This window comes from Labrus mixtus, chromosome 15 (assembly GCF_963584025.1).
Source record: "Labrus mixtus chromosome 15, fLabMix1.1, whole genome shotgun sequence".
Lineage (NCBI taxonomy): Eukaryota > Metazoa > Chordata > Actinopteri > Labriformes > Labridae > Labrus > Labrus mixtus.
The window spans coordinates 3,339,937-3,366,561 of NC_083626.1; the positions used below are offsets into that span (position 1 = coordinate 3,339,937).

General features: G+C 39.6%; 1 protein-coding gene across 2 annotated transcripts in view; it reads right to left on the bottom strand.

Annotated features, from left to right (window-relative positions):
- Positions 1-26,625, bottom strand: part of nphp4 (nephronophthisis 4) — a 200,754-nt gene that overhangs the window by 122,035 nt on the left and 52,094 nt on the right. For both annotated transcript variants that reach the window (XM_061057571.1, XM_061057569.1), the window contains exons 6-7: positions 25,272-25,408; positions 3,433-3,617 (exon numbers count right to left, since the gene is read on the bottom strand). In XM_061057571.1, coding sequence (XP_060913554.1) covers positions 3,433-3,617; positions 25,272-25,408 — 322 coding nt within the window. The remainder of the gene's footprint in view (positions 1-3,432; positions 3,618-25,271; positions 25,409-26,625) is intronic.

Below are 26,625 nucleotides of genomic sequence, written 5' to 3' on the forward strand. Positions count from 1 at the left end.
AAAGAAAGGACTTTCTGTCTCAAAGAAAACACAAAAGGACTTTTTTGGCACTGTTTGATTATAGACGATAATTGTTGTACATATTATGCAGTAATTGGACCATACAGTGGCTCAGCATGTGATGGTGTTGATTATGCATTTGCATCTTTTATCCCATTTTTTCATGCCTTTAAGAAAGCCCATGTAATTATCCAATTAATCACCGAATCCGCTAATGTTTCAATTAAAGCAACACACATAATGCATTGAAATTCAGAATCACTGAAGAAGGGGACGTTCATCTTTCACTGTCTGTGCTTCATCTGTTAAGTTAACCTACATACATTTTGGCATTTACGACTTTATTTAACAGTCAGCCTATTACTTTTACTCAGTAGTTCTATCCATCATTATGACAGCAAACATTTAAAAAAAATATCCCCCTAATCATAGAGAGGGCCACAGCTTACATAAACAACCTTACACTGACAGACCGTTGTGGAAGGATAGAATAAAACATCCAGTGTAATCAGTGGCTTCTGGTATTGATGGCAACTGACAGCATGTGTTTGCACACCATTATGCCTTTAATCAGTTGGGTGTTTTGCACACAACACCGTCATCACCCTCACAGTGGACATAATATGGACTAAATATAGGAGAAATGAAAGGGAAAATCCTAATTCCACAGAGCTGCAGTGCATGAAACTGACATGATGGACTCAGAGTTTATAGCAGTGGCGATCTTAGAGTCTGTTAGGGCCCTAGGCAAAAATTCATTGGGGGCCCCTCCTCCCAGCATTCATCACCAATATGTCTGCCAGTGTCCCAATGCTTACTCATCTTTCACTCCCAGACGGGTAATTCCTCTTCATTTTCCTTCGGTGACTTTCATTGACAAACTTTGATTTTCAAAGCAAAAATGCATGCTATATGCTTAGCAGGGAGGGAGTGCTGTCAGATGGGGCCCCTTAGGGAGCTTTCATTCTGTCTTTGCTAAATGTTCCCAGTTCGAGCCACCACTGTGGTTTGAAGCTTGTCGGCCGTTGAGGGCCCCCTACTAGCCTGGGGCCCCAAGCAGTTGCCTGCTTTGCCAATTGACAAACAGCGCCTCTTGTTTAAAGCCATGGGTAATTTTTTCTTTTTCCAAAAATCTAAATTCCCAGAAACAAATTCATGACACTACAATAAAGGAAAGGGGAATGACACTTTTTTTTTTAATACTCAGGGATTTTCCTTAATTTATTATAAATGATAGTAAAACTATATGAACTTAAAGAACACATCTTCTATCACAGCTCTTCCATTATGTTTTTTTTTGTGATATTTTGGAGTATAGTAGTTTTGCAGTATTTGCATTTTATCCGTCAAGAGAAAGGTGGTTGTGTGGATCTGTCATTGCAGGATTTGCATATCTTCTCTTCATCGCTCGCAGGGGCAAAATGTTCACATTACAGGCATGACACACTTGCAAACTGTCACAGAAATAGACACAAAAACCTTGTTTATTTATCCAAAACAGCTCTGCTCAATGGCTCACTGATGCATCCTGACAACTCATTAACTGAAACCGCCGGCAGTTGTTCACTTGTGCTGGTCAAAGGTTCACTCACTCAAAACATTTACGTTAGTAATACAGTGCCTGCCGGTGCAATGGGTTATATGGGGCCCCTCGAGGATAAAGCCTATTGATTACAACATCACAATGTTTCTTACAGCAGTGATATTAGTGAATTGCATCAGTCCTGATCATGAATCTGAGGTCCTACATTTGTAGAAATACTGAGTTTACAAAAGAGTGTGTCTTTGCGATGTGGTTCTTATAAATGTTAACTTTATGTTTTACATTAAATTAGATGAAGGATCACTATGTCATGTGCATCACCTGGGGTCAGAGTCTTGCCGTTGTAGTGTATCACCGTGGCTTTGTTGCTTATGACTTGCTGAAACCATTTAATACAAATGTTTTACTGCTGATACAAGACACACTCTAGTGTCCTTATAACAGCAGATCCATTTTGACAAGGCTTGCATTCAGAGTCATGGTGTCTCAATAAAACCCAGGGGCAGAGGCAGCAGGAGCCATATCTCCGTGATTGGACATAAAGTTCTTCCAAGCAATCGAATGTATTTCAAAGCTGTTTTATGAGTGTGGAAGCCTGTATGGCATGGAATACTGTTTAAATTATGAGCCTGCTGTTATGGTTGGGACATATAAGGAAGGCCATAAAAAAGACACAATATTTTTCTTTGACTTTGGTCAATTGACTACCAACAGAGTCACATGCAGAACATATATACAGTGTGGGGCAGTAACACCACTACAATTACTATTAGGAGTTTAACTACATTTTTTAGTAGCTTTGTGGTAGCAACACTGTTTTCTGAATGAAATAGTTTAGCTGTTTTATTATTCTAGTAGTGCGGTAGCGTCCAGGAAAGCTACATTTCCCAACCAAAAATCCACGATTGGTCAATGAAAGAGCGCAGCAGAGCACTCTTTCACATTCTGAAATCAAACTGTTAAGGATGAGTAGAAGACGCCAGCCATACGCAGGCATGTATAGGAAGCAGACAACCTACTTCCATATGACATCGTAGTCTAATCCTTGATGCCCACAACAACATGTCTGACATCCCTGCTGTTATGTTGTAGTAGCTTAGCTTGCTACATCTCTCCTATAGTGGTAGCTTTGGTGTTGTGAAGCTTAATTTTATGTGGAGTAATTAGTAGCTTTGCTCACTACATTTTACTAGTAGCTTACTCAACACTGACTGCATATTATGAATTATTAAATATAATAATTAAAATGTTGTTGTTTTTTGTTAACCAACATCATTAAAGGCAAAGAGGTGTTCTTTTTTTTTTTTTTTTCTTTACTCAACTGTCTGTGACAGCATCGCCCTCTGGGGCTGAAAGATGAAGCCAATGCTGAAATCCAAACAACTGCAGTTACTCTGAACTTTCACATAAGGCTGGGTCCACGAGCACATCAATCCCCCTGGATCTTACATGAAAATGCCCAACTTTACAGTTAGTCCCTACAAAAGCCCTAAGGAGACCTCATCCAAAACATTTTACTGAAATCCAATTTTCCCTGATAACGAGTAGCTTTTGATCCTTTGTGATTCTCCTCATCTCGGAATAATCTTGTTTTCTTCTGAGATCTTGAGAGATGAACTTGTTATCATGGGCAAACCTGCGTTGTTTTCCCAAAATAGGGAGATAAATAAGTGGAGCTCTTGAGAAAATAACCCAAATTTACTTGTTATCATGGTAAAATGGAGTAAAATAAAATGTATGAATGTAAGTCTGCTTAGGGCTTCTGTTACTCTATTTACCTCTTTAACCTAATGAATACTGCAGTCAGCAGCCACCTTAAAATAATCTCTTTCTGTGGGAAGCACGGCGGTCAGCATCACAACAGAGAAACACGTGTTTCCTCTACTAACCTGTCCTTGATCAGGGTGCTCTGTTTGGAGGTGCTGTCTGCTCGGCTCCTGGTGCCTGAGGATAGGAGCTCCAGCACCACCACTTGGGGCTTTTCAAGGAAACACCAGCCATTGTGGACCCCGACATGGAGCCTCCTCTCCTGGATAGCAACAGTCCGTAGAGTTTCGTCTGGTCCTGGCTGTTTCTAAAAAAGGAGGACAGAGAAGATTTGAGTGATGACAGAAACAGATAGTACAGCACAACATAAATCTGCTTACATGTGTTTCATTTTGATCAGGACATGTTTCTGGACTTAGTCAAAATGAATGAAAGTAGTGTAGTAATAGTAAACTATTTTGGTGTTGTGTTATTTACTAATGCAATAGCTTAGCACCTATGTGTCCACAAATAATCTCTCAGTTATGCATGGGACAGATGATTATTTGTTAAATCTAACTACTTTCCAACGTATAAAACTTGGAAATTAAAGGACCAATATGTAACTTTGACAGCTAGCGCTTTAAATGGGTACTACAGTCCAATTCAAAACATTGGAGAGAGCTGACTCCCCTCACCCCCTCCTCCCTAGAGTCGATGTGTACACAGTTTGCTATGTCCCGGACACGGAAGCTTCAGTGTTTAGCCAGCTTTGCATCTTGAGATGTTTCTGCGTGCTGTCGTCTCTGCATTTTACAAAAGTATCTCCAATATTTAACCTGTTTTTACCATGTGAGTTTATTAGTGTTGGTTTGCTGTTTGCCTGGCAAACCGAGAGGGGAGGGGCATAACGGTTGTGTTGGGTGCAGTAAAACCATCTACTTCTCTGGTCAAAAGAAAAACTGACCATTAAGATAAGATAAGATAGTACTTTATTGATCCCCAGAGGGGAAATTTGGGCGTTGCAGCAGCACAGACAAGAAAGCTCAAAAATACACATTAAACAGAATAGATAAGAAAAATAAAAATAAAAACAGGGGGTATATACAAGTACAAAATGAATGATGAAGTTAACTATGCAGGGAATTGAGAATTGAGACAGTATTTGCAGAGAATGACAAGATAAAGTGACAAGTGATGATTAAAGTGACTCTGTATGATAAATAGCAGCAAGTAATGTAAACAGCAGAGAAGAGAGGCAGTGTTGTACCACAGTAATGCAGAGTGCAGTTATATAATATAATGTAGTATAATATAATATAATATAGTGCAATATGAACAATATAGTGTAATATAATGAAATGTTATATAATATAGACTAATATAATAATATAATAAAATATATAGAATGTACAGTATGTATGTATATATATATATTGATGCTAAAAAAAAAAAAAATAATAATAATGATACAATGTTAGTAATGATAATAATGAAGCAGGTCATGTGGGTAGTGTTTTATGGGGGTGAAGTTTTGTGTCAAGGACGGACTGTTATTGTTGTCATAGGCTGCTGTTGTACAGTCTTATGGCAGTGGGCACAAAGGAGCGCCTGAAGCGCTCTGTTTTGCACCTGAGGGGGGGGATGAGGCGTTAGCTGAAGGAGCTGCCCATCTGCCACAGTTCACCATGTAGGGGGTGAGAGGAGTTATCCAGGATGGATAAGATTTTGTCCTTCATCCTCCTCTCACCCACTGTCTCCAAAGTGTCCAGATCAAGACCCACTACAGAGCGGGCCTTCCTCACCAGCTTGTTCAGCCTGTTTGCCTCACCAGTCTTGATGCCACCCCACCAGCACACCACAGCAAAGAAGAGGGTGCTGGCCACCACAGACTGGTAGAAGGTCTTCAGGAGTCTGTTGCAGACACTGAACAATCTGAGTCTTCTCAGGAAGAACATCCTGCTCTGTCCCTTCCTGAAGAGGGCGTCAGAGTTGTGAGACCAGTCCAGTTTATTGTTGATGTGGACCCCAAGGTACTTGTACAGTCCACCCTCTCCACTTCCTCCCCCTGGATGATGACTGGGGCAGGGGGCCTCTTCTTCTTCCGGTAGTCCACTACCACCTCCTTTGTTTTGCTGATGTTGAGCTTCAGGTGGTTGCTTTCGCACCATGTGACGAAGCTCTCTAACAGTCCTCTGTACTCCTTCTCGTTGTCATCAGTGATGCACCCAACAATGGAGGAGTCGTCGGAAAACACACCGGCATAAAAACTTTGAAGGAGGACATACTGACTGCTGCGATGTTGACAGAGAAGCCATCACTTTAACATAGCATGTTTCCTTAATGAGATTAAATTCAGTAGATATCTTACATATTGGACCTTTAAAAAACTTGAAATGTCTTGGTAAATATCATAACATTACGAAACAAAGACAAAATATTTGACATTTTTGATGACATGAAACAAAGAATAATTGCATAAATGTTGCTGGCTTGTTTATCATCAATAAAGCTGAATAGCTCAAAAGCACTCCATAAAGAAAACTATTTATTGTATAGGAAATTAAAATCTCACTTCATCTTATAACCAAGTGAGAATACTTCCTCTTTGCAAATCTATTCGAAGGCATCACAGGGACACCATAAAAGCCTGTCTTAATTATCTTTTCATTATCCTCAGGTCCTTGTACCCCCTGATGGACTGACTGTCAGCAGTCACAAATCCTCTTGCGATACTCCTCTACTCACTAGTAAACCATGCATAAGATTTCTATTTCAGAGATTTTTTAACCAGATCTCATTTTAGACAAGTTCCTTTAGAACCAAACGGCTTTGACAAAAAAACAATGAGATGCTTTAAATCATATGATCAACTGCAATCTCAGCAATCCTAACACATATTGTTTAAACACGACTAAGCTATTAATTCAAAGTCCTTTCAGTGACAAAAATACAAAATACATGTAACATCTAGACCAAAAAAACTTCCTATGTATTTATTTGACTTTTAATTTTTTGATCCTGTTTTACACGCATACTGCATACTGTACGGACGATGAAAAGGAGATGGACACACTCATTCCCCACAGTGGCTGTCACACTGCCATACCCAGAACTCGTACCACTTTCAGCCATCACTGACTCCCTGAATCAGTTCATACACCTTAAGTTAAAAAACTGTAAGTCATGTCATATTACTAGCTAGATGCTCCTTTTTATATCTATTTCTTAATTACGTCATCTAATCTAAACTTTCCACTTAGTTCAAAACAGATCTGAATGTCCTGTATAGTTTTTTGTTTGGCATTTAATGGGTGTATAGTTTACTTTATACTTACTAGTTAATCGTTGTAAATACATTGTATTTAGTTTTTATTCCTATCTTTTCTTATTGTTTTTACACTTATATGCATGCTCTTCTTGTTCTTTATATTGCTGCAACACTTGAGTTTCCCCACTGAAAACAAAGGATCATCTTATCTTATCTTATCTCTTATAATACTTAGGAACCCAAATTTGCAGCCATGGTCTTTTAAGTATAAAACAAGATAATTCTTATTCAGGTTTTATACAAATAACTGGAGTGTCAGTTCCTCACAGTGTTTCTTACACTTGGTATATAAGCTGATTTATTTTAGTTACTTATCAGATTGTGTATCAAATAGTATTGAAAGCTGTCATCAAAGGTCTGGTCAGAACTAACGATCAGTTTTCTCCCCAATAACGATATTGATATCGGCCCCACAAATCCCGTATTAGTCGAGCCCTAGTTCTATGTGGGATCAACCCCTATGAGAACTGTGAACTGCTCATGATCTGCACACGACTGACGCAACTCCGCACGGACATGAAACTGCTTCATTATGTTTGTCGGACTCTGATGCTTTGTCCCACATTTGCGTGTAATCTTTAAAATCATGTGTCCCCTGAGATCCCCTCCCCCACCCCCACCCCCTCTCTTCGGACAGGGATAGACTCCTGCTTCGATGTTCTTGTGCGAACTAGCAACTGAGGAAAATTTCAGGGGAAGCCTGTCTGAAATATTCTAGACATTTTGTGCAGCGTTTAGATTTACTTTACTTACTATTTATATGATGTAGACAGCTGGCGGAAGCATTGATGTGTTTATCTTATCTTCTGACATCTCATCTTTCTGTGTTCCACGATTTGAGCAATTACTTTAAGTAAGAGCAATATTGTATTACATAATAGAAACTGTGGAGTAAACTGTGACAGTAGGAGCCAACTAACTCATTGATAAAATAGTTCTAAGTCATATTCTGAAGACAGCATGACTATTTTCTTTTTTTAAGACAAACTGTGCGTGCTGATTAACAAATGTATGAAACCAGCCAGTGTGCCAACAGGCGTTGGTGGAGCCTGTACCGCCACCTTGTAGCTGCAGCCTCTAACACAGCACAGCTGACTGACAACTGCTCGATGATTGACTGTAAACTCTCACACTCCAAAGTGCAGAGCCGCGCTGTGCTCACCTCTCTTCCCACTCCCTCCATTTGTTTCATTTCATTCTTTCCCCTCTCTCCATCACATCTCTCACTCCCACTCTCCCTTTCTCTCCCTCTCTTTTCTTGTCATTCTCGCTCTCTGTCCCTCTCAATGCTTAAAACCTTCTCCATATCCACCCACACCTTCTCGATCAAATTAGCATATCAATTCAGCTTGTTTTTTTCCGTTTTTTTTCTTCTTTTCAAGCAACAGCAGGAGCAGCCGGCCAGCTTGCCTAGATACTGTACAGCCCACATATACACCACTGTTCACTGCTCTCCTCATATTACATCTCTGCACTGACTGACTCCATCCATCCCTCTCTCTCTGTCTGCCTGTTAACCATCTTCCATCCTCTTGTTATCGCCGCTTATTCCCTAACGGACAACAACAGCTGATATGTGCTCACAGTAGTGTGCCTTATTTGTCTTCTTGTAATGCTGCTGGAATATAAGAGTCCTTATTATAACCTCTCCTGTCACCTCGAGTGGCAAGACAGATTCATGTTTGTTACACATTGGCACAATCCTACTCGCAGTAAGAGAATGTTTTTTTTAATAAAAAACCCGAGTCTGTAGGTCCATTGTGGTGCGTTTTGTGAAAGTTTACTTTCTATTTACCTCTAACAGGAACTGGTGACTCACTAATGCATTGCTCTATCTATAGTTTGTTTTGAATCATGTCAGCTCTCACTTGGCTTTGGAGGTGGTTATATAACCGTCTTCCAGCTGGATCACGTAGGGCTAAAGCTCCATTCAATTAACGTTTCCTGTCTGAGTGCCAAGACTAAGATGTGCCCTCACAGAGGAACGTACAGCACGCTTTCAATCCAGGACTTAGTCGCATGCACTGTGACAAGTGGGATAATTACTAATTATAGGAATCAGAAAATCAGAAAATCAGAAAAAACATGTTAAATCCTCGTTTGCATTATATGGTAAAGGTGAGGTTTTTTTATTATTATTATCGTATTAATCAGGATGTTAAAACTTGTTCATTTATTCACATTAACTGATTTGCATATTGAGATTGTGTGTCTGAATTTTCACATAATTGTATATGTCAGTAATTTGTTGTCAGGTGGACTTCTGAAATTTCTTTAAAATGCAAAATGGACTTGAGCTTGTAGAGCACTTTTTTAAGTCTTTTGACTACTCAAAGCACTTTTACTCCGCATGTCACCTACCCATTCTCACACTGATGGCAGAGGCTGCTATGTAAAGTGACCATCAGTATTAACTAATCCCATTCATACACAGTCACACGCTGCAGAGACCAAGCAGCGGACATGGGTTTAAGTGTCTAGCCCAAGGACACATCTGGACAGCTGTGGCTCAGTTGGTAGGCTAGAGACTACAGGTCCGATGTGTCCTTGGGCAAGACAATTAACCCCTTGTTGCTGTCGCTGCTTGGTCAGCAGCGTTTGAATATGTATGAATGGAATTAGTTACTTCTGATGGTCACTTTAAATAGCAGCCTCTGCCATCAGTGTGTGAATGGATTTGAATGGGTAGGATGTGAAAGTGCTTTGAGTAGTCAGAAGACTAGAAAAGCTACAAGCTCAAGCCCATTTACCATCTACATCTGACATGTGGCTGCAGGAGCTGGGGATTTAACATCCGACTCTACCACTAAGCCACAGCCGCCCCAAAACTTATCCCCAACTAACAAGTTACAGGATGTTCCAATCATGTGTAGTATTTTTTACTTCTATCTGAAAAAAATGTTTAACTGTGATTCAAATGTGTCATGAAAATGTCCTGATTTTGAATGTAATTGGTGTTTATTTAACTTTTCAGTCAGACAATATGTCATTATCTGAAAGATTTATTTTTCTTTGCCGGCAAATTCTGCACCTCATTATGCTGTAACCTGACCAATTGGAGTCACTCAGAGGCTATGAATCCAGAGAGGAAGTATTATCATGCACAGTTCATGCAGTGCTGTGCCTTTTTTCATTTTGTCTTTGTATCTTGAAATGTAATTTTCAACACTGTATGGATTGTATTTATCAATAGATGTTATACTCTGATCTTTATTTAAATGTTACTGTATTCTTTTTCATTTCCCTGCACACATATGGTATGTTTACACAATGTGGATATGGAAAATGAGGCTTCTGCAGAGTGGTAGCAGACAGTGCAAAGAAAACAAGATATCTGTATATAATTGTTTTCAGTGACATCCAGATTATAATTATGATTATGTCTCTTCCTACACTTTGTGTCTGTGCTTTTTTTCCCTCCGCAGCAGCCAGAGAGCCGGGGCGGATGACAAAACAAACAGCTCCGTCTCTTGTTGGACGGGTCTGCCATCACATGTCTCCGAGTGAAAATAAAAGAGAGACAGGGAGAAAGTTGTTTATAAGAGAACATCAGTTAAAGCGCTGCTTTTCTGTTCTCTGCTCACTCTTCTCGCTCCCCCCTCCTCCGAGTTTCTTTCATTTATTTCATTGCTCCTTTTTCTCACTCCGTCAGTTTCTCTACCTCTCCCGCTCGCTATCGTCTTTCTTCTCTCTCTCTCTCTCTCTCTCTCTCGCCTCTGTCTGCTGCCGTCACAGATTTCTTCCTCCCTTGACTGAAATATGAATATTTTAGAGCTAAGAAGCTTAAAGGGAACAATGAAATGGCCCCCGAGTTAAATTATACTCCATTTCCAGAGTAACAGAAGAAGGACTTTACTGAGGGATGAGCTCACCGGTGCCACGTGGGTGTGTCTTTCTCAATTTCACACACTCACATAAGCTTGTTGTCTCCTGCTTTTATGTCATATTTGTGCATTTCCCACAGATCTCGCTTCTAGACGTGCAAAAACCTGGGAGCGGCATTGGGCCGATTCATAAATTACACTTGACACCTGTGTGAGAAAAAGGCAGAAGTCTTTTTAACATGCCTAAATGCTGTTTGTAGCATTAAAGAGAATGGAAGCAGGGTGGGCCCTAATTTGAATGCTTCTCGGAGGCCGTTTGTTTTAGAGCTTTGTTAACAGAGTAAACAAAAGCAGTGTTTTGTAGGAGAACAGTTAAAACTTGAAGTGTTGTTGGTGGGTTTTTTGGTCCCACAATTACAAGAGTCACCGTAGTGTGGGCGGTAAAACCAAACATTCGACTAAACCATTCAATTTCCTGTTGGGGAAATAACAGAGAGAAAAATGCAGTGAAGCCGTGGTCCCACACTTTCATCTGTGATGGTTATGATGGGTAATACTGTTAAGTCTGCAGTGAATCAAGAGCAAGCAAAAGCCAACTTGAAACCATACATCCTCGAGGGCTCAACAGAAATGTTTCTTGAACTGCAAAAAAAAAAAACACTTTTTAATGTGTCTGCAATCTCGAGGAAAAATGACCATATTCCTTTGAAATCTGTGTTGGGGATAAAGTGCTCGCCAGCGAGTCAAAGATAACTCTGGCAGAAAAACACATCTTATCTGAGAAAGAACCCCCCCCCCACACACACACACACACACACACGCACTAACACACGCGCACACACACAATAAAAAAATACAAGCAATCCATTTCTCGAGAGGATTGTAGTGCATAATGTTTGCTGAAGAGAGTTGCATTCAATTCCGGTCCACTTGAATGGTATTAACTTTGCTTTTTTTTTTTTTTTTTTTTTCGGAGGATGTGATTCTTTTCCCCACTTCCCTCATCTGAATTTCAATCCCAGAAGAACTGATACAAACCCTCAGTGGTACTCAGAAGTACAGAAGTGGAACATTATTTCTTCACTTGAGTTTTCACACCTTAAAATGGCAATATCATTGTCAAATATTAACAACAAAAGGATTCTCTTAAATTCAATTTACTGCTCTGGTTGTGCTGGGGGGGGAGGCGGCGCGAGGGAGAAGGGGAGAGGATGAGAAATTAGCAAGCGAAATTGATTTAGTTCGGGACACTGTCATTTGTATAAAATGAAACTTCTGCAAAAGAAAGAAAGTCATTTAGAGTGAGTTTAGGAATAATAGGAGTGGGAAGAGAAATGTAAAGCAGGCGGCAGCTGCCTGATTGTGCATGTTTGAGGAAAATGAGTGCAGATTTTCAGAGGAGAATAAATTAGTTTCTGAAGGTTATTTCTTTGTGCTCAAAGGGCAGGAGATGAAGTGAGAGAGCAAGCTTCGTTTATTAGCTCCAGCTGGGACATAGAAAGCTCCAGACAGCAAATGGGACTTGACCCTGTAATCACTGACTAGGGACTTCATAAATGGCCTTGACAGGGCTTAGCCACGGTGATCAATAGCCGGGTCAGAAGCCCCAAAATAGTCTCCTGAAACCTTCCACCTACTACCACTTGTCTAATAGCAGATGTAGTTCCCATCTGACGCCTCATAGAGCTTTTTACTGACAGAGAAGAGGGGTTGTTTAGGACTGCTAGCTAGAAATAATTTGTTTTCAAACATGACGATTGCTAATAGTCATCATTAGTGGTGCAATGTTGATCCGCGATCCGTTCCGATCACCCCCAAAATTTGACCCGCATGTGATCCGCTGATGAATGAAAATGTAGCATTATGGTGTCAAATAAATGTACTAAATCCTTGTGTCCTGTCTCAGGGAAAATAAAGGAGCATTTAAGTAGTGTGTGTAGGTACCATAAAGACAATTCAGTCCTTTAAAATGATGTTTACACAAGTTGTTCACAGTCTTTCACACAGAAACGGTGATGATTCACACACCTGACCACCGGCAGCCAGAGGTACAGAAAATATGTCCAAACTGTCTGAGTCGGCTTCCCAAATTCAGAAATGGTTTGAGGAGGGGATTTCTGATGTTTCTCTACCATCCAGTAAGCACTTTGGATGGAGATTACCCACTGTTGTGTGCAGAGCCACCCTGTATTTGCTTTTTTATTTAATTCACAACGATCCCTACACACATGCTTCAAAGTCAGTGGAACTAAATAAGGTAGTAAACATTAACAGCTAAGAAATGAGAAGAAGGTCAAATGTTTTACCACCCGGAGAAAGTATATGGAGTCAAAACAAATTCAACTGAACTGGACCTAAATGAATAACGTAAGGTATTATGTGTCATCATAATGTTTTCTTGACGTGAAAGAGCAGTGACGACCTAACTGCCAAAGCAGAGTTCAGCAAAAGAACTTAGACAATGCTATGACTCACAGGCTAATTATATCTTTTCTCACTTATCTAGACAACGTAATTACTAATGTTCCCCCCTCCTCTCTGAATATCCACAAAATATCTCACAATATTCTTGATTATCTGTTCGCCATCGTATATGGCTGCTTATTTGTAAATGCACACAAACACAAAAACACATAACAACAATAGATGGTGTGCAATATGTGTGTGTGTGTGTGTGTGTGTGTGTGTGTGTGTGTGTGTGTGAGTGAATGTCTGAGCTATATGTGTCTGATACCAGTCTAAATGGTAAATGGACTTGAGCTTATAAAGCGCTTTCTAGTCTTCTGATTACTCAAAGTGCTTTTACACCACAGGTCACACCTACACATTCACACCCTGATGGTAGAGGCTGCTGTGTAAAGTGACCATCAGAACTAACTGATCCCATTCATACACATTCATATGCAAAGTCCAAAAACACATCTGATATAAATGCATACATTTTTTTAAAATGGCATTAATCCTGTGCTATTTTGCTCCTTTTGGCGCTGCGGAAGCTTCTTCCCGATGCCACAGTGATGGAGAATAACAACACGGCTGTGCCGCTGAATGTTGCATTTCACTTTTAAAACTCTATTGGATGGACATCAGTGAGGCATTTTGTACAAGCACTTAGAAACTGTTTCCTGCCTCTAAGTCATGGTTCCAGACCACACCGGTGTAGCAGTGCAGCACATATTTGAGTATTAAATGGAAAAGTCAAGATCATAAAGTACAGGTTTTTGCATTTATTTGATTCCAAAATTGACAATGTTAAGAATTACTTCTCATTGTTAATATTAACTGCTTTGAAATGCAAAATAATGGAATTTTAAACATTCAATTAGTAAAACAATTAATCATGTTCTACTATTGAAATTCAGCAATAAATTGTGATTTAAAAAAATATCTGACAGACCTAGTAGTAATGCTTCATCAGAGATGGACCTTGTGTGATATGATGGTCTTATTATCAGGGGGTGCCAAATTCAGCAATTCAAGGCAATCCCAGCTCAAATAATAAGGTGGAGAGCCTTAGAGGCGTCTGTTACCGTGGGAGTACAACATATGCAGGATATCCTTTTATTTGAATTCACTAATCCATAAATTTGACCCCGTCTGGCTCTGGCTACTTTGACACTAACTGGGTGGTGTCACATCATAAAAGCAATCACACAAATGAAAAAGTCTTCAGGCAGCCATGTGGCCTATTTTACAAACTGAGAACAAATTTTAATATTGGAGAAATGAGAAAAAGTTAAGACACAGTCCAGGCTCAAAGCTACACAGCTGCAGCTTTCTTCTGCAGGAGGGACAACTGGCACAAAATCACAGACTGTGTGAAGGAGTATGTTGAGGTTTAAATTATCACTGCCCCCACAGGGCAAAAGTAGACCTAACTATAATAACTTTAGTCTACTTAAATTAATGTCCTGTTATGCCCTCACAGTGTCAAACGGACTTAAAAAAAAAAAACTATTTTCAAATTGTTAGTTCTGTACTTTATAAATACAGAATCAAAAGCACAATGAAGATACCTGAAATAAAACAGAAATCTATCAGGGAAAGCTGTTTTTGTAATAATTCATGTGGCCTTCACCTCTCATGATCTGCTCAGTGAGCGTCTGGATCTGAGGAAGTCATTGCCTGTGTTTTTATACAGACTGCCAGAACATAGAAAATGAATCAGTTTGAGTTTGAGCCAGACCAAACGTTAAAGTTTTGTTATTTAGACCAACACAAGTGTCTTTATAGTTTTATGAAGTATTAAAATTAAAAACCCAATCAAATGACTTAATTAAACCACTTTTCCTGAGGCCGTAGTCCTCCAGGCAGGCAGCCCGGGTTCAAATCCAGCCTGTAGCCGCTTTCCCGTATGTCATTCCCCACTCTCTCTGTCCCTGATTTCTAACTCTATCCACTGTCATATCTCTATAAAGTCATAAAAAAGCACAAAAATAAATCTAACTGTGTCGACTTTGTGACTTAAATGGCAATTTAACTATCTAGTAAAACTGGCAGCAGAAGAGTAAAATATGACAACGTTGAACTCTTTGTCATTTAACATTTCAACTATCAAAACACCTGGAATAAGAAAAAAAATCCTGCTGCTGTAGACGTAAGACGAAGTTGTGATACAGGCCAAAAACATCTTGATCCGGTGCTTCATAGCTGATGCAAGCAGCACCTTTTTTTTTTTTCTTTCTGTATAGCACCTTCAAAAGTCGTCAGCTTTTCTGTCAGTACTTTGTGAAATCAACGTGGAGGCAGTTGTAAAAGGTAATAATAACTGTACAGATGGCAAACTGTCATCTCAAGGGGTGTGTGAGTTTGCGAAAGAGAAAGACAGTGTGAGACACAGAGAGCGGGTGAAATGGTGTCCCACATGAGTTTTGTATAAGCCAATTACCAAGTGAGTTACACAACTCTGACATGTTTGTCTTACCTTCAAAAAAAAAAAAAACAGCAAACACGAGGAAAAAATGCTTCTGGAAGTTTTTTGTGTGACTATCACACATCTGTCATGTGACTCATGGACAAGATGCTAGTTGGCTGTAAACATGTTGTTTTCCATGTTTTTACCAACTGCTAACACATCCATCAGGACACTTGACTACACATCTGTATCTATGTCAAGAAGTGAGTGTCTTGTGTGTGCGTGCGTGTCTCGTGTGTGCATATGTGTGTGTGTGTGTGTGTGTGTGTGTGTGTGTGTAAGTCAGATGTGCCGCTACCCACACAGTGGATGTTAGCTCCCCCATATTGAGGGTGAGTCATCCATGGCAAGAAACAGTGGCAGCTTCATTAGCATGCCGCTCTCATCCTCCCACTCCTCTACTCCTTAACAGATTTTAACTGGCACAGCACTTCCACCGATAAATCACAGTTGCCCTACTGCTGAAACACCAAAAATATTAAGGCAAAAAAAAACACAGTCACACTGCTGCCTTCCTATTTCCCTTTCCCTTCTTCATACCTCCTCTATCTAAGCATAACATATATCATGCCACTTTTATCCTTTGCGTAGTATTGGTTCCACTTGGAAAGAAGCCATAAATGTTGTGACATTCCAATCAACAGGACGCAGACAAGCAATATTCTGACTTAAGGATAGGGCTGGTAATATTTTGTATACTTTTTTTTAACCTAAAGTTACAAAACAAACCCTGACTTTGTCTTTATAATTCCTTTAAAAATGTCCTTTAACAAACCCAGTTTTTGGCACTTAGCACGTTACACATTGGTTTGTTCTGAAGACAAGCATCTTTAGAAACAGGTCAAAAATAAGAAGCTGCTCACTAGTTTTGAGAAGAAGCTACTCAATCAAGAGTACAGTAATTACTAATGCATTTATATTCCAAAATGTTCCAAAGATGAATATATATCTGCCACATTATGTTATGTGTACAGCAGCAGGATGGAGAATGTGGGATTCACCAAACTGTGTCAAATTTTGCAATAGTTTAGGAAATTATTTAAGCTGTATGGCACAGAGAGAAAAAAAAATCTTTAGCTACATTTTAACCATTTCTTCTTTGTTTTTGCATTTTAATGGGATTTGTTAATGAATGATGGAGACACAAAAGATGCAAATGGCATCAATATTGAATATATTCTAATCACAACTCAGAGGTTAACAAAGTTAATTTCCTTGATCCTTCTCTGTCTAAAGAATTGTGGTGAATGAGTTTTCTGTTCACTTTTGTGACCTTCATTCTTTGTTAAAGGGAAGACTGCTATGTTTCAAAGGGAATGTTCTCATCCAAACAGACGGATATCTCGGGAAGAAACAGTTTGTGCCAGTTCATTTAAGTCGGAGTGGGAGCTATAGAACACATCCCAATCTGTGGAATCAAAGCGAGCTTGCAGGCTGGTAAATGCTGTTTCCATCCAGCATTTCACTGTTCCTGCTATTTGCTCCCATCCCTTGCAGATGGACTCGTATATCAGTCGAGGAAGTACACTATTGCGGTTGGATGCTCAGAAGAGGGCATAAGCAGGGATCAGACTGTGGTGGGCACTGAGCCATAGCACAAGAGGAGATCTTATACGCAGCTTCACTGATCACATACTCTGTATTTCAAATGTCTTGGCATTCATCAAATTCTCTTCAACTGATTTCTTTTTAGGAAGGCACAAAGGTTAAAAAGTAAAACGAAATGGCAAGCAAACAGATCAAAGTCAAATGGACAGAATTTGATATACAATTAATTATACATTACCCTAAAGAATTACCAGTTTTCAAGGCAGCTGTGGCTCAGTGGTAGAGTAAGTCGTCTCTAAACCTGAAGGTTGGCGTTTCAATCTTCAGCTCCTAAAGATTATTTGCCATAGTGACCTTGAACCCCAAACTGCTACTGGTGGCATAGCCAGTGGTGTTTGAAAGTATATGACAGGGATTAGTTAGTTCTGATGGACACGATGATTAGCAGCCTCCACCATCAGTGATTTCATTTATGTACACTGTTGCAATATTACCTGTGGTAATTAATGTAGAAGTAAACTGGTGTTGAGTTTATCTGTCTCGCAGCAGATGTATCATATGTTTGGTAAAAGAAGAAGTGCTGTCTGTCACCTTATCGAAATAACTTCAGTGTGATCTGAAGGCGTCCTCCTATCCTCTCTACCGCTGTTGTTTTTTTTTATTCCACTCACAGCATCTAAGCTGTTACTTCAAAGTGTTGGGTAAAGTGCAGTAGATTATCACAAACTGCCAGTGGTCTAAGGGAAAGTTGTAACTTGTCTGTAGGTGATCCTGTTGACAACCATGCCGCTGCCATCATGGTTACCACGGGGAAATTGGCTTAAAAGAGTCTTAACTTTAGGGGAGAAAAACAAGTAGACCCGCCTCATGTTTAAAAACATTTCCATAAAGTCTGAGGCAATGAAGTTTAAAAGTTAAAAGGTGAATGATGAGTTTTTACAGCATCATAACATCAGAAACAAACTCCTAGAAGCTGATACCAAATAAGGTATCCGTGTTAACCTCCAGTCCTGGCTAAAATGTTTAAATTGGCTGTCCACAGATATGTCAGTCAAAGCATTTAGCCGATAGCGTGTGTAGATTAGCATGTGTGGATTCCATTGCACAAGCCTTTTACAGATCTTTGTCAAAGGGGGATGTAAGAGTTATACCTTCTTTAATCACAAATATTTAAATTTAGAACCTGTTCCAACCACAAACTGGTTCCAAGTGACTTAATTTGTGGATTTGATAAGGCACGTGAATTTCGATTCTGCTTTTCAGTTCCAAACATCAACATAAATTGTTCAGGATTCAACATCAGGGAGCATTTACAGTCCGAAAAGTTTTGCTTTCTGCCAGCACCTGCTGCGTCCACGTAAAATCACGTCATTTGTGACGCAGTAGGCCTACGTCAACAAAGTTGCGAGAAGCGGGTCATGGCGGACCGCAGCAATCGATCAAAGTTTGGCTAACTTACACTAAATATAATAACACAAGTAAGTGCAACACATGCAGCAAAGACATGTCATGCAATGGAAGATGCACATCCAATGTGATGAAGCATTTATGGAACGTGGAGTGAATTTCAGATATGTTCGATGTGTTGCGGTCTCTGATCCACAATAACACCCGGACCAAAGGTAGCGGTAGTAGCTTTAGTAGCATCTTGTGAAGCTCAGGAATGAAAAACAGTTGAGCTCACATTTTTATTTATATTAAGGTAAACAAATCATGTCTACAAATATTTCTAGGAATGTCACCATGTGGTGATAAGATTTATGGTGCCCTAACCCCGTCACCATAAATTAAATTAAATAAAGAGGGCTGTAACCCCAGCCGTCTGCCACTGTTGAGTTAACAGGTTTTATGTATGCAAAATGCATTACTGCTATCAAATTATTCAGAGTAACATCTATAAATTTGTATAGATAGGAAGTCTTTGTTGCCACTGTAACTTTGCTAAATGTTGCTTAGAGTTTGCTTAAAATGGACATTGGGTCTTTGTAATATAACAATGAGTAAGGTGTTTTACCTGCTTTTTGTAAAGTGTGTTGAGATAACATTTGTTATGAATTGGTGCTATACAAATATAGATTGACTGATTGATTGATTTAAGTTTGTCTGATATTTCCAGGTGTTATCACATTTCACACATCACAGTACATATGACAAAATGTAACAAAAAATGTTCTTATATATTGTGTTGTTTTGTTGATCTAATCTTGTGAAATGTGTAATGTTTATTTTTCTATAAATGAAGGTGAAGATAAAAATCCCTGTCACAGTTAACAGTTGAAATTTGAGAGCCTAAATCTGCCAAAAAAATCAGCAAATGTACTGTAGGTTCTTTTTTTTTTTTTTAAATCAAGATCGATAAGAAACGGATTCTAAAAGCAGAGCCGGAAGTGGATCCGGAATCTATACAAACAAAATGGTACCCAACCCTTGTATCATACATGTCATCCAATAATGTCAAACTTGGAATAGATAAGCTCCCACTAGTGACTGATGGATCCTTCTGATCCAGTATCCGGTCTGCGTACCTGAAAGTTCTTAAGTGCGTCCTTAAGGTAGTTTTATTCTGTCTCGTGAGATTCTGAAAATATCTGCCTTAAGCAGAGGAAACACTGAACAAAATGGAAAAGCAGTGTCAGTCAGACTTTTAAAGTTTATGAATCTACTTTTCCTCATTTAACTGCTGGGCATTCTGTCTTGTGTGACTTCAAGGGTCCATTAGCAGCCGCAGTTTATTTCGTCTAATCACTGAATCGTCAAGCATTACGAAGACCTGCATCTCATGAATATCTGATGTGAGCCGAGTGCATTAAACCCATTCCTTTGCACTGCATCAGTTCCAGTGGTTACAGGTCTAATCATGACACGGTGATGACACTCACAGCTGCAGCCAAACTCTTCGTCCTTTGAGAACAATGTGCAAGACACCTCCCATTTCCAAAATGTTCAACCTCCTTTGTCGTTTTTTTATAGTACAACGTCCACAGGGGCAGCCCTACTTTGAGTGAGTTTTCTCCTATTAGGACAAATGAAAACTTCCTGGAGCTTTTGTTGCCAGAGTCTTTCTCCATTCATTAAATCAGCCTACGGCGTTTTGTTCTGCCTGCGGCGGGGATTCGGTCCTCGTCTGCTCCTCTCCTCCTCTTCATTGTCTTCTGTTCTCCCGAGTCTTTTGATCACAGGCCAAGATGTTACATAATTTCTGACACAATCTCAGGCCCTTTGTTCAAGAGTGATTTTTATTGAAGATGTAGGTAAGTGGCTGCTAAAGGTCATTTGAGTTGATGAACCCTCTTAGCGTCAATCAAACTTGAAGAAGGAAGACATGTTTAAGTTGCCGTAAAGATGTGTTCATTTTTATATGTGGAAGTCAGGGTGTGTATGGAAATGCTCAAGAATGTAGTTCAAAATAGCCTACTGCTCATTAGAGCATGCTGTGAAGCTATGGAAAATAGCTACAGTAGTTCACATGAAAAGAACATCAACTAGGGCACTGGCTGTATAATCGTTACAGCAGAAAATGGACTGTAAAAAGTAGGCACACTGTGATAGTTTGTCGTGCTAAAAATAGTAATACTTAGGGGGAGATTATGTGAAGACTGTATGTCAGACTAGAAGCCAGCATAAAGCATTCATCTCATGCTGCACTGTACATTCATCCGCCACCCCATTCCTCTTTATTTTCGTCACCCCGGTTTCTGCCTCGATACCAATTTGAGCAATGACACACTGGCATGGAGTCAGACACACACACACACACACACACACACACACACACACACACACACACACACACACACACACACACACACACACACACACACACACACACACACACACACACACACACACACACACACACACACACACACACACAACGGTATAACTGAGTTGGCGGGTGAGGTGTCAGCATCACTTCAGAGACAGCTTGATGACAATCCAGCTGGAGTCACACTTTTAAAGGTCACACAGAGATCACACACACACTCTCATTTTCTTTCTCTGTCTATCTCTTTCACACACACTCACACACTCACACACAAAAGTACTCTTTAATTAAAAGCTGCAACCAAGCTGACTTTCTGGGTGTATTAACACCTCTCACCGACATGAGAATGTCGTCATAGCACTAGACAAAGACAAAAGACAACTTCCCACTTACCTCATAGTGTAAAATGACTACAAAGATTCAGCCTTCTTTCCACAGTTATATGTTGAGCACAAGCAGTGCTGGTGGTGCTACTACTTAATTAACCATGTGAAAGTCAGTCAGGACCTTTATATGCAGGTAGAAAAGTTTTTTTTTCTTTTCTTTTAGTCTGACTAAAACTGGACTTAACAGATGAATGTAAAGTTGTTAGTGTGACTGAAAACAGACACAAAGTGATGTTCTACGCCTGCTCCACAGTTCCAACGTCAGACTTGCAGTAGAAATGCATAGCATAAAAGAAGTTGCTCTGTCTTCTGCCTTTGGATATCATGATAAACTTCAGGGATTGCATGCCTCAGATTTGTACCAAAAGTAAAGTGTGAGTAGTATGAAATGTACAGAGTAAAGAGTTGTAAAGTTGTCCATGTTTTCACAGTTCGACATACAACCAGGTTTGCCACTTGCTAACTTGTTAGCGAGTTCAACCAGAAGAAGGTCCATTGCAAAACTGAAAGGGGGCATATCTGCTCCTATCATGGCAGAGTCGGATAAACTTCCTTCAATAAATAGATTTTCCATTGTTGCTTCTATACTGGGACAAGGAGAGCAGCCAATTAAATTGCCTAATCGAACTATAACCAATAACTGTAGCTCGACTTTACTATACTGAGAAACCGAGAGACTAGTGACTTACGAAATCTAAATTTAGGATACAAAATCAGTGTCATTTGAGCACAGCATAGAGTCTGGTATTAATCAGTATAGTACAGTATTAGTGTATACAGTAGAAGTGTATATAGTAGTGACGCATCCTAACCAATAGTTTGTGTTAACAAAATGATCTCTAAAAATATTCCAGCAAACTTTGCAATGACAGAAACAAAGAGAGAGAAAGTGAGGGTGTTAGGATGCATCAGAAAATCCAGCAAGTTCCTGTGTGCCTCCCCCCCCCCCCCCCCCCCCCCCCCCGCCGACTCTGACAGAGAATTGTTCAGAAATTCAAAAAAATGTTCAGCACTTCATTAGTGCTACACTCTTATGTGAGTAATGATTTATTTATGTATTATTTGATTTTGAAACAGTAGCCTTAGTGCTTGTGTTCATATAGTCTCTCTCTCAAAGCACAAGTGTTTCATCCCCGCATCCCGCTGCACCCTTCCTGGGTTTTCCTGCCAGCGTTAAAGGCTATACAAACAAACACGCTTATGTTGTTTGTTACAGAGTCTTTCTCAAGTCATTGCATGTTTAAATCGATATTTTCAACATATTAAAAAAACATTGCCCCCTTTTTGCTATTTCACACAGCCCTTCACTACAGGGGAGAACTAGAGAAAAGTCTGGTGGTTGAATCTTTAAAAAATAAGTTTGAAGCCCCACAGGCCGCCCCTAATGGCTCAAATGGTCATTGTCCTAAAGGGTGATGCTGTGTGTGGGGTTTGGACATTTGGAAGTACAAAATGAGCCTCTTAACAGTTTGTGACAATTAAATTAAGAATTTTCATCAAGTAATGCATTAGCTTAGCTTACTGGAGTCCTTTTTTGGTCACATAATCCAGGCCCTTCAAGGGACTGAAAGTGCTGCTTTAATTCATGAGGGGAATCTTGGGAGTGTCTGCACTGGAGCCGGGCAGCATGGAAAACTAAGAGATGGCTGAGTCTTCCTTTAAGTGTAACTCAGTATAACTAAAATTAAATCGCTGTGAGTCCCTAAAGAACAGACTTCCTCCTGAGGTTATGTCTGCAGTTCTCGAAGGGTAGCGAATTTAGACTCATGAAAGAACAGCGCCCTCCCACAAGAGTCTGATGGTGGCCCTGGGCAAGGTCACATTACAGGCTCAATATTATGTGAAAGGGAAAAGAAGAAAAGAAAGGGGAAAGGACTAGCCAGCCTCACATTAGTGCCCTCATTATTTTCCCTATATTTTAAAATTGTATCTGTTGTTGAATATAAATATTGTAAAGCTAATATTTATTCAAATATTTCTTCTGGAAATTAGGGTTACATTACACGGTGATGGTAACACATGAAGAATTGCTGTTGTGGGCAAGTACAGCCATGGAATAAAAAGAGAACAAACTTATAGAAGATGATGTATAGAATTCTGGATTTTAAATAAACATGGTTACTCAAATGTGTCATGAGGATGTAAACACCCTTGATGACTTTGTAAGACCTCAAAGACATGGGAAAAAGCATTATGGTGGGTAACAAAGTAAACACACCAGCTGAGTTGTGTTTGTTTACAAGAAAATACAAAAAATCAACTACTTTAAACCAGGGAACAATATGCAGCTACAGTCCCAGCATCTAGCTGTTGACTGGATTTAGCCATGATGGCCTCCGATTAGTTTGTTGGCTGAAGCCATTTAAAAGCCTCAAACTCAGCAGAGTGTCTACTGCATTTACACTGTAAAAAATAGGATTGAGCCTGAGTTATATTTACTATAAAACACAGTTACCTATGATAAGAATGACTCATTGTTGTAAACAGTCACACTGAGTAGAATTTAACAACATTTGGTAATCTATTAATTTCATTTACTCACTTTTTCCAAGACTGACTAAATGAGTAGACTTTAACTTTTGTTTTACAAGGAAAGATGAGGAAAACTGACTAATGTTAGTAATTGAGAGGTCTTTGGTTTAAGTCAAATTTTATGCATTTGTTGTGCATGGTCTTCGTCTGTTCATCTTCATCTGCCACACATTTCATTGACTACTGTTTCCCAAGGTAAGACCTGTTTAAAAAATGTTAACAAACTATTGTTCACTAAGTTGCTTTAGTAGTTTAACATTGTATATCATCACTGCATGTTACCAAACATGCCGGCTTTACTAGCTAAGTCACATTTGTATTAGACCTGTGTCCATTAATGGCTTTCTTTTGTGCTGGCAGCGCCCACAACCTCAGTTTCAGAGTACTTTTCACTGGCTGATGCTGAGGGTGTTTTGGAACTTAGTATACAGATCACTAAATATGCTGAACTGCATTGGTTTTTAATAGTAAAATGGCCGCTGTCAGTGTAAAAAGTCTGTGGACCGGCTAATTTATGAGCAAACAAATATTGTAGATAACTGCCACATTTCCCATATTTTTTATAGTGGGTACTACTCATAGGGATCATTTATATATTAGACTATAAAAGTTACCAGAGCATGTGGAAAGTAGCGGACATGCCCCTCGATTGTCAACATATCAAGCATGTGTCATGAGATAATTGTTGGCGTTATTTGGCGGTTTCTAAATCAAATGTGATTGATTGATTGATTGATTTTCTCCCTTAAGTACAATAAACAGCACATCAAGCCATACTCTTCATCGGAAATATGGATGATGAGTCACTATCAGGCTGTGGCAAAGAGGTTCAGTTCAGTGAATGAAACACGCAATGACAAGGATTTTCCTTGAAACAATATATGGACTATATCAGCCTACCATTTGCTCCACTTAATCAACCCTAAACATTCCCTCGAGTTCCCGTGATGAGTTTGAGGATCTGGCCCTGCAGTATCAAAGCGCAGCAGGAATGAGATACAGAGTGACAGCACTGTCATATTAATTCTCATCCCTACCAAAGACACAGCTCACTTAGGCTGAAGTGAACAGATAGGCCCGTGCAAAGACACTGTACAAATAATTGCTCGTCCATAGCTACACCTGTCATATACAGTTACCCATCTGGGTTTCCATAGCCAAGAAAAAGGGGAGCAGAATAGATAAGCTCCATTTAGTTTGGGAGGTGATGTGCTTTAAATTGCAGTGGCAGCTGTAAAATGGCTTGTGCTTGCACACTAAAGAAATGGAAAGTGAGATAAAGGAAAGCATACGGCAGGAGAAAATAATCTTGGCAGCGGTTTATCAAGGCCATTGTGGCAATCTTTAATTTCAGGAGTGTAGTGAACTGTTATCCCCAAAGTATGAAATGTTATCAGTATTGGGAATGTGCTTTTGTATTAACTATAAGGATATTTGTTTTGATTTTTTATTTCAAAGTGAAAGTTCTTTAAAATGTGTATGTGAGATGCCCATACTGTGGACTCGCTGTATGAAAAATGGATCAAAAGACAGTTAAACATGGTGGAACGACCATCATGAGAAACTCAGCACTGTCCTCAATGTGTCATGTGCATGGACTATCAAGGCTGTGTGTGTGTGTGTGTGTGTGTGTGTGTGTGTGTGTGTGTGTGTGTGTGTGTTTTGGAAGACTGGACTTACTGTATTATGGCAGTCAGCATTGATCAGCTGCAGCAGCCTGCTCTCAAACTTCTCCAGGGACGGCTGGAGGGAGATGGTCAGTCTGTTCAGGTTGAATGGCAGCATCTTGAGCAGCTGAGGCCTCAGCAGAGCATCGCCTGGTGACATAATGTGAACATAATGTCAATACATGATCATGCCATGATCTGAACATGATTATTACAATTAAAGGGCCCTTCTGGCTCTTTAAAGCGATATGTGTGATTATCATTATTATTAGAGATGTCACTGTGAGGAACATTCCCACTTGTTAATTCACTTATGACAACACTGGTGCAACCTTTTTCACAACACGTATTACAAAAGAAGATATTTACCAATGATGCAAAAAAATCTCCCTTTCTTTTTTTTGTACTGACAGCGTCTACAACGTCAGTTTCTTTCGGACACTTACTGTTGCTACAGGTTACGAAAAGTTGAATTTTGCTCCCCTTGGTACTGTTAGTTGGTTTGAAACACATTTGACGCAGTCTAAACGCATAGTCTAAAAGAAAATCTTGTATAGAAACTTTTTTATTGATACTGACTTGTCTTCTTATTCCCCCACAGGGATTAAAAGGCAGTAAATGTATTTTACATCATGATCAGACATTTTCAATAAATCTGCAGATCACATGCATCCTGAACTGTGGTTGGTGATCTGAATGATCACCGATCGACTGTGATCCATTTCATAACTACCCTGCATACTCTACAGTCATCCAGAAACCAAGAACTGAAACATGATTTCAAAGCTGCTTGAGTTTTTGGTACATCACCAAAGAAATTCAAGACACAGAAGAAAACATTTAAACTGAAAGCTAAGTCATACAGTTTCTCAAGTAACTTCACACAATACAAAGGGTGACTAAGTTCCACAACATTGAGCTCATTTAAATGTTATCCCCTTCGCTCACAACACTGCCAAGCCCCGTATATTTGACGTTGCATTGGATGTGAAGGTGCAGCTGTTGAACAATATATGCTGTAGTCTCTTATTCTCCATCCAATTTGACTAGTCCATCAATGTGGCCAACTGCTCAAAGCTAATTATTTATGTGCGCTAAATCAAAGAGCTAAATGTCCAGGTGGAGTTCCTGTTTCGTCATTTCGTGCCAGCTCACACCTCAGCCTTGAATTACTTCATTAAAAGATAACAACATTGACTAGAAGCAAGGACAATGAAGGGTCGCCATCATCTGTTTTCCCCTTTTTGATGAGATTGGTGCACACCTTCTCTGTTTGTCCTCTGGAGTGGTTCCCGCAGCTTGTATGTACAGGCATGAGGAGGTCATGCATGTCTAGTCCCAAATAAACTCCTTTAATCAGACACACA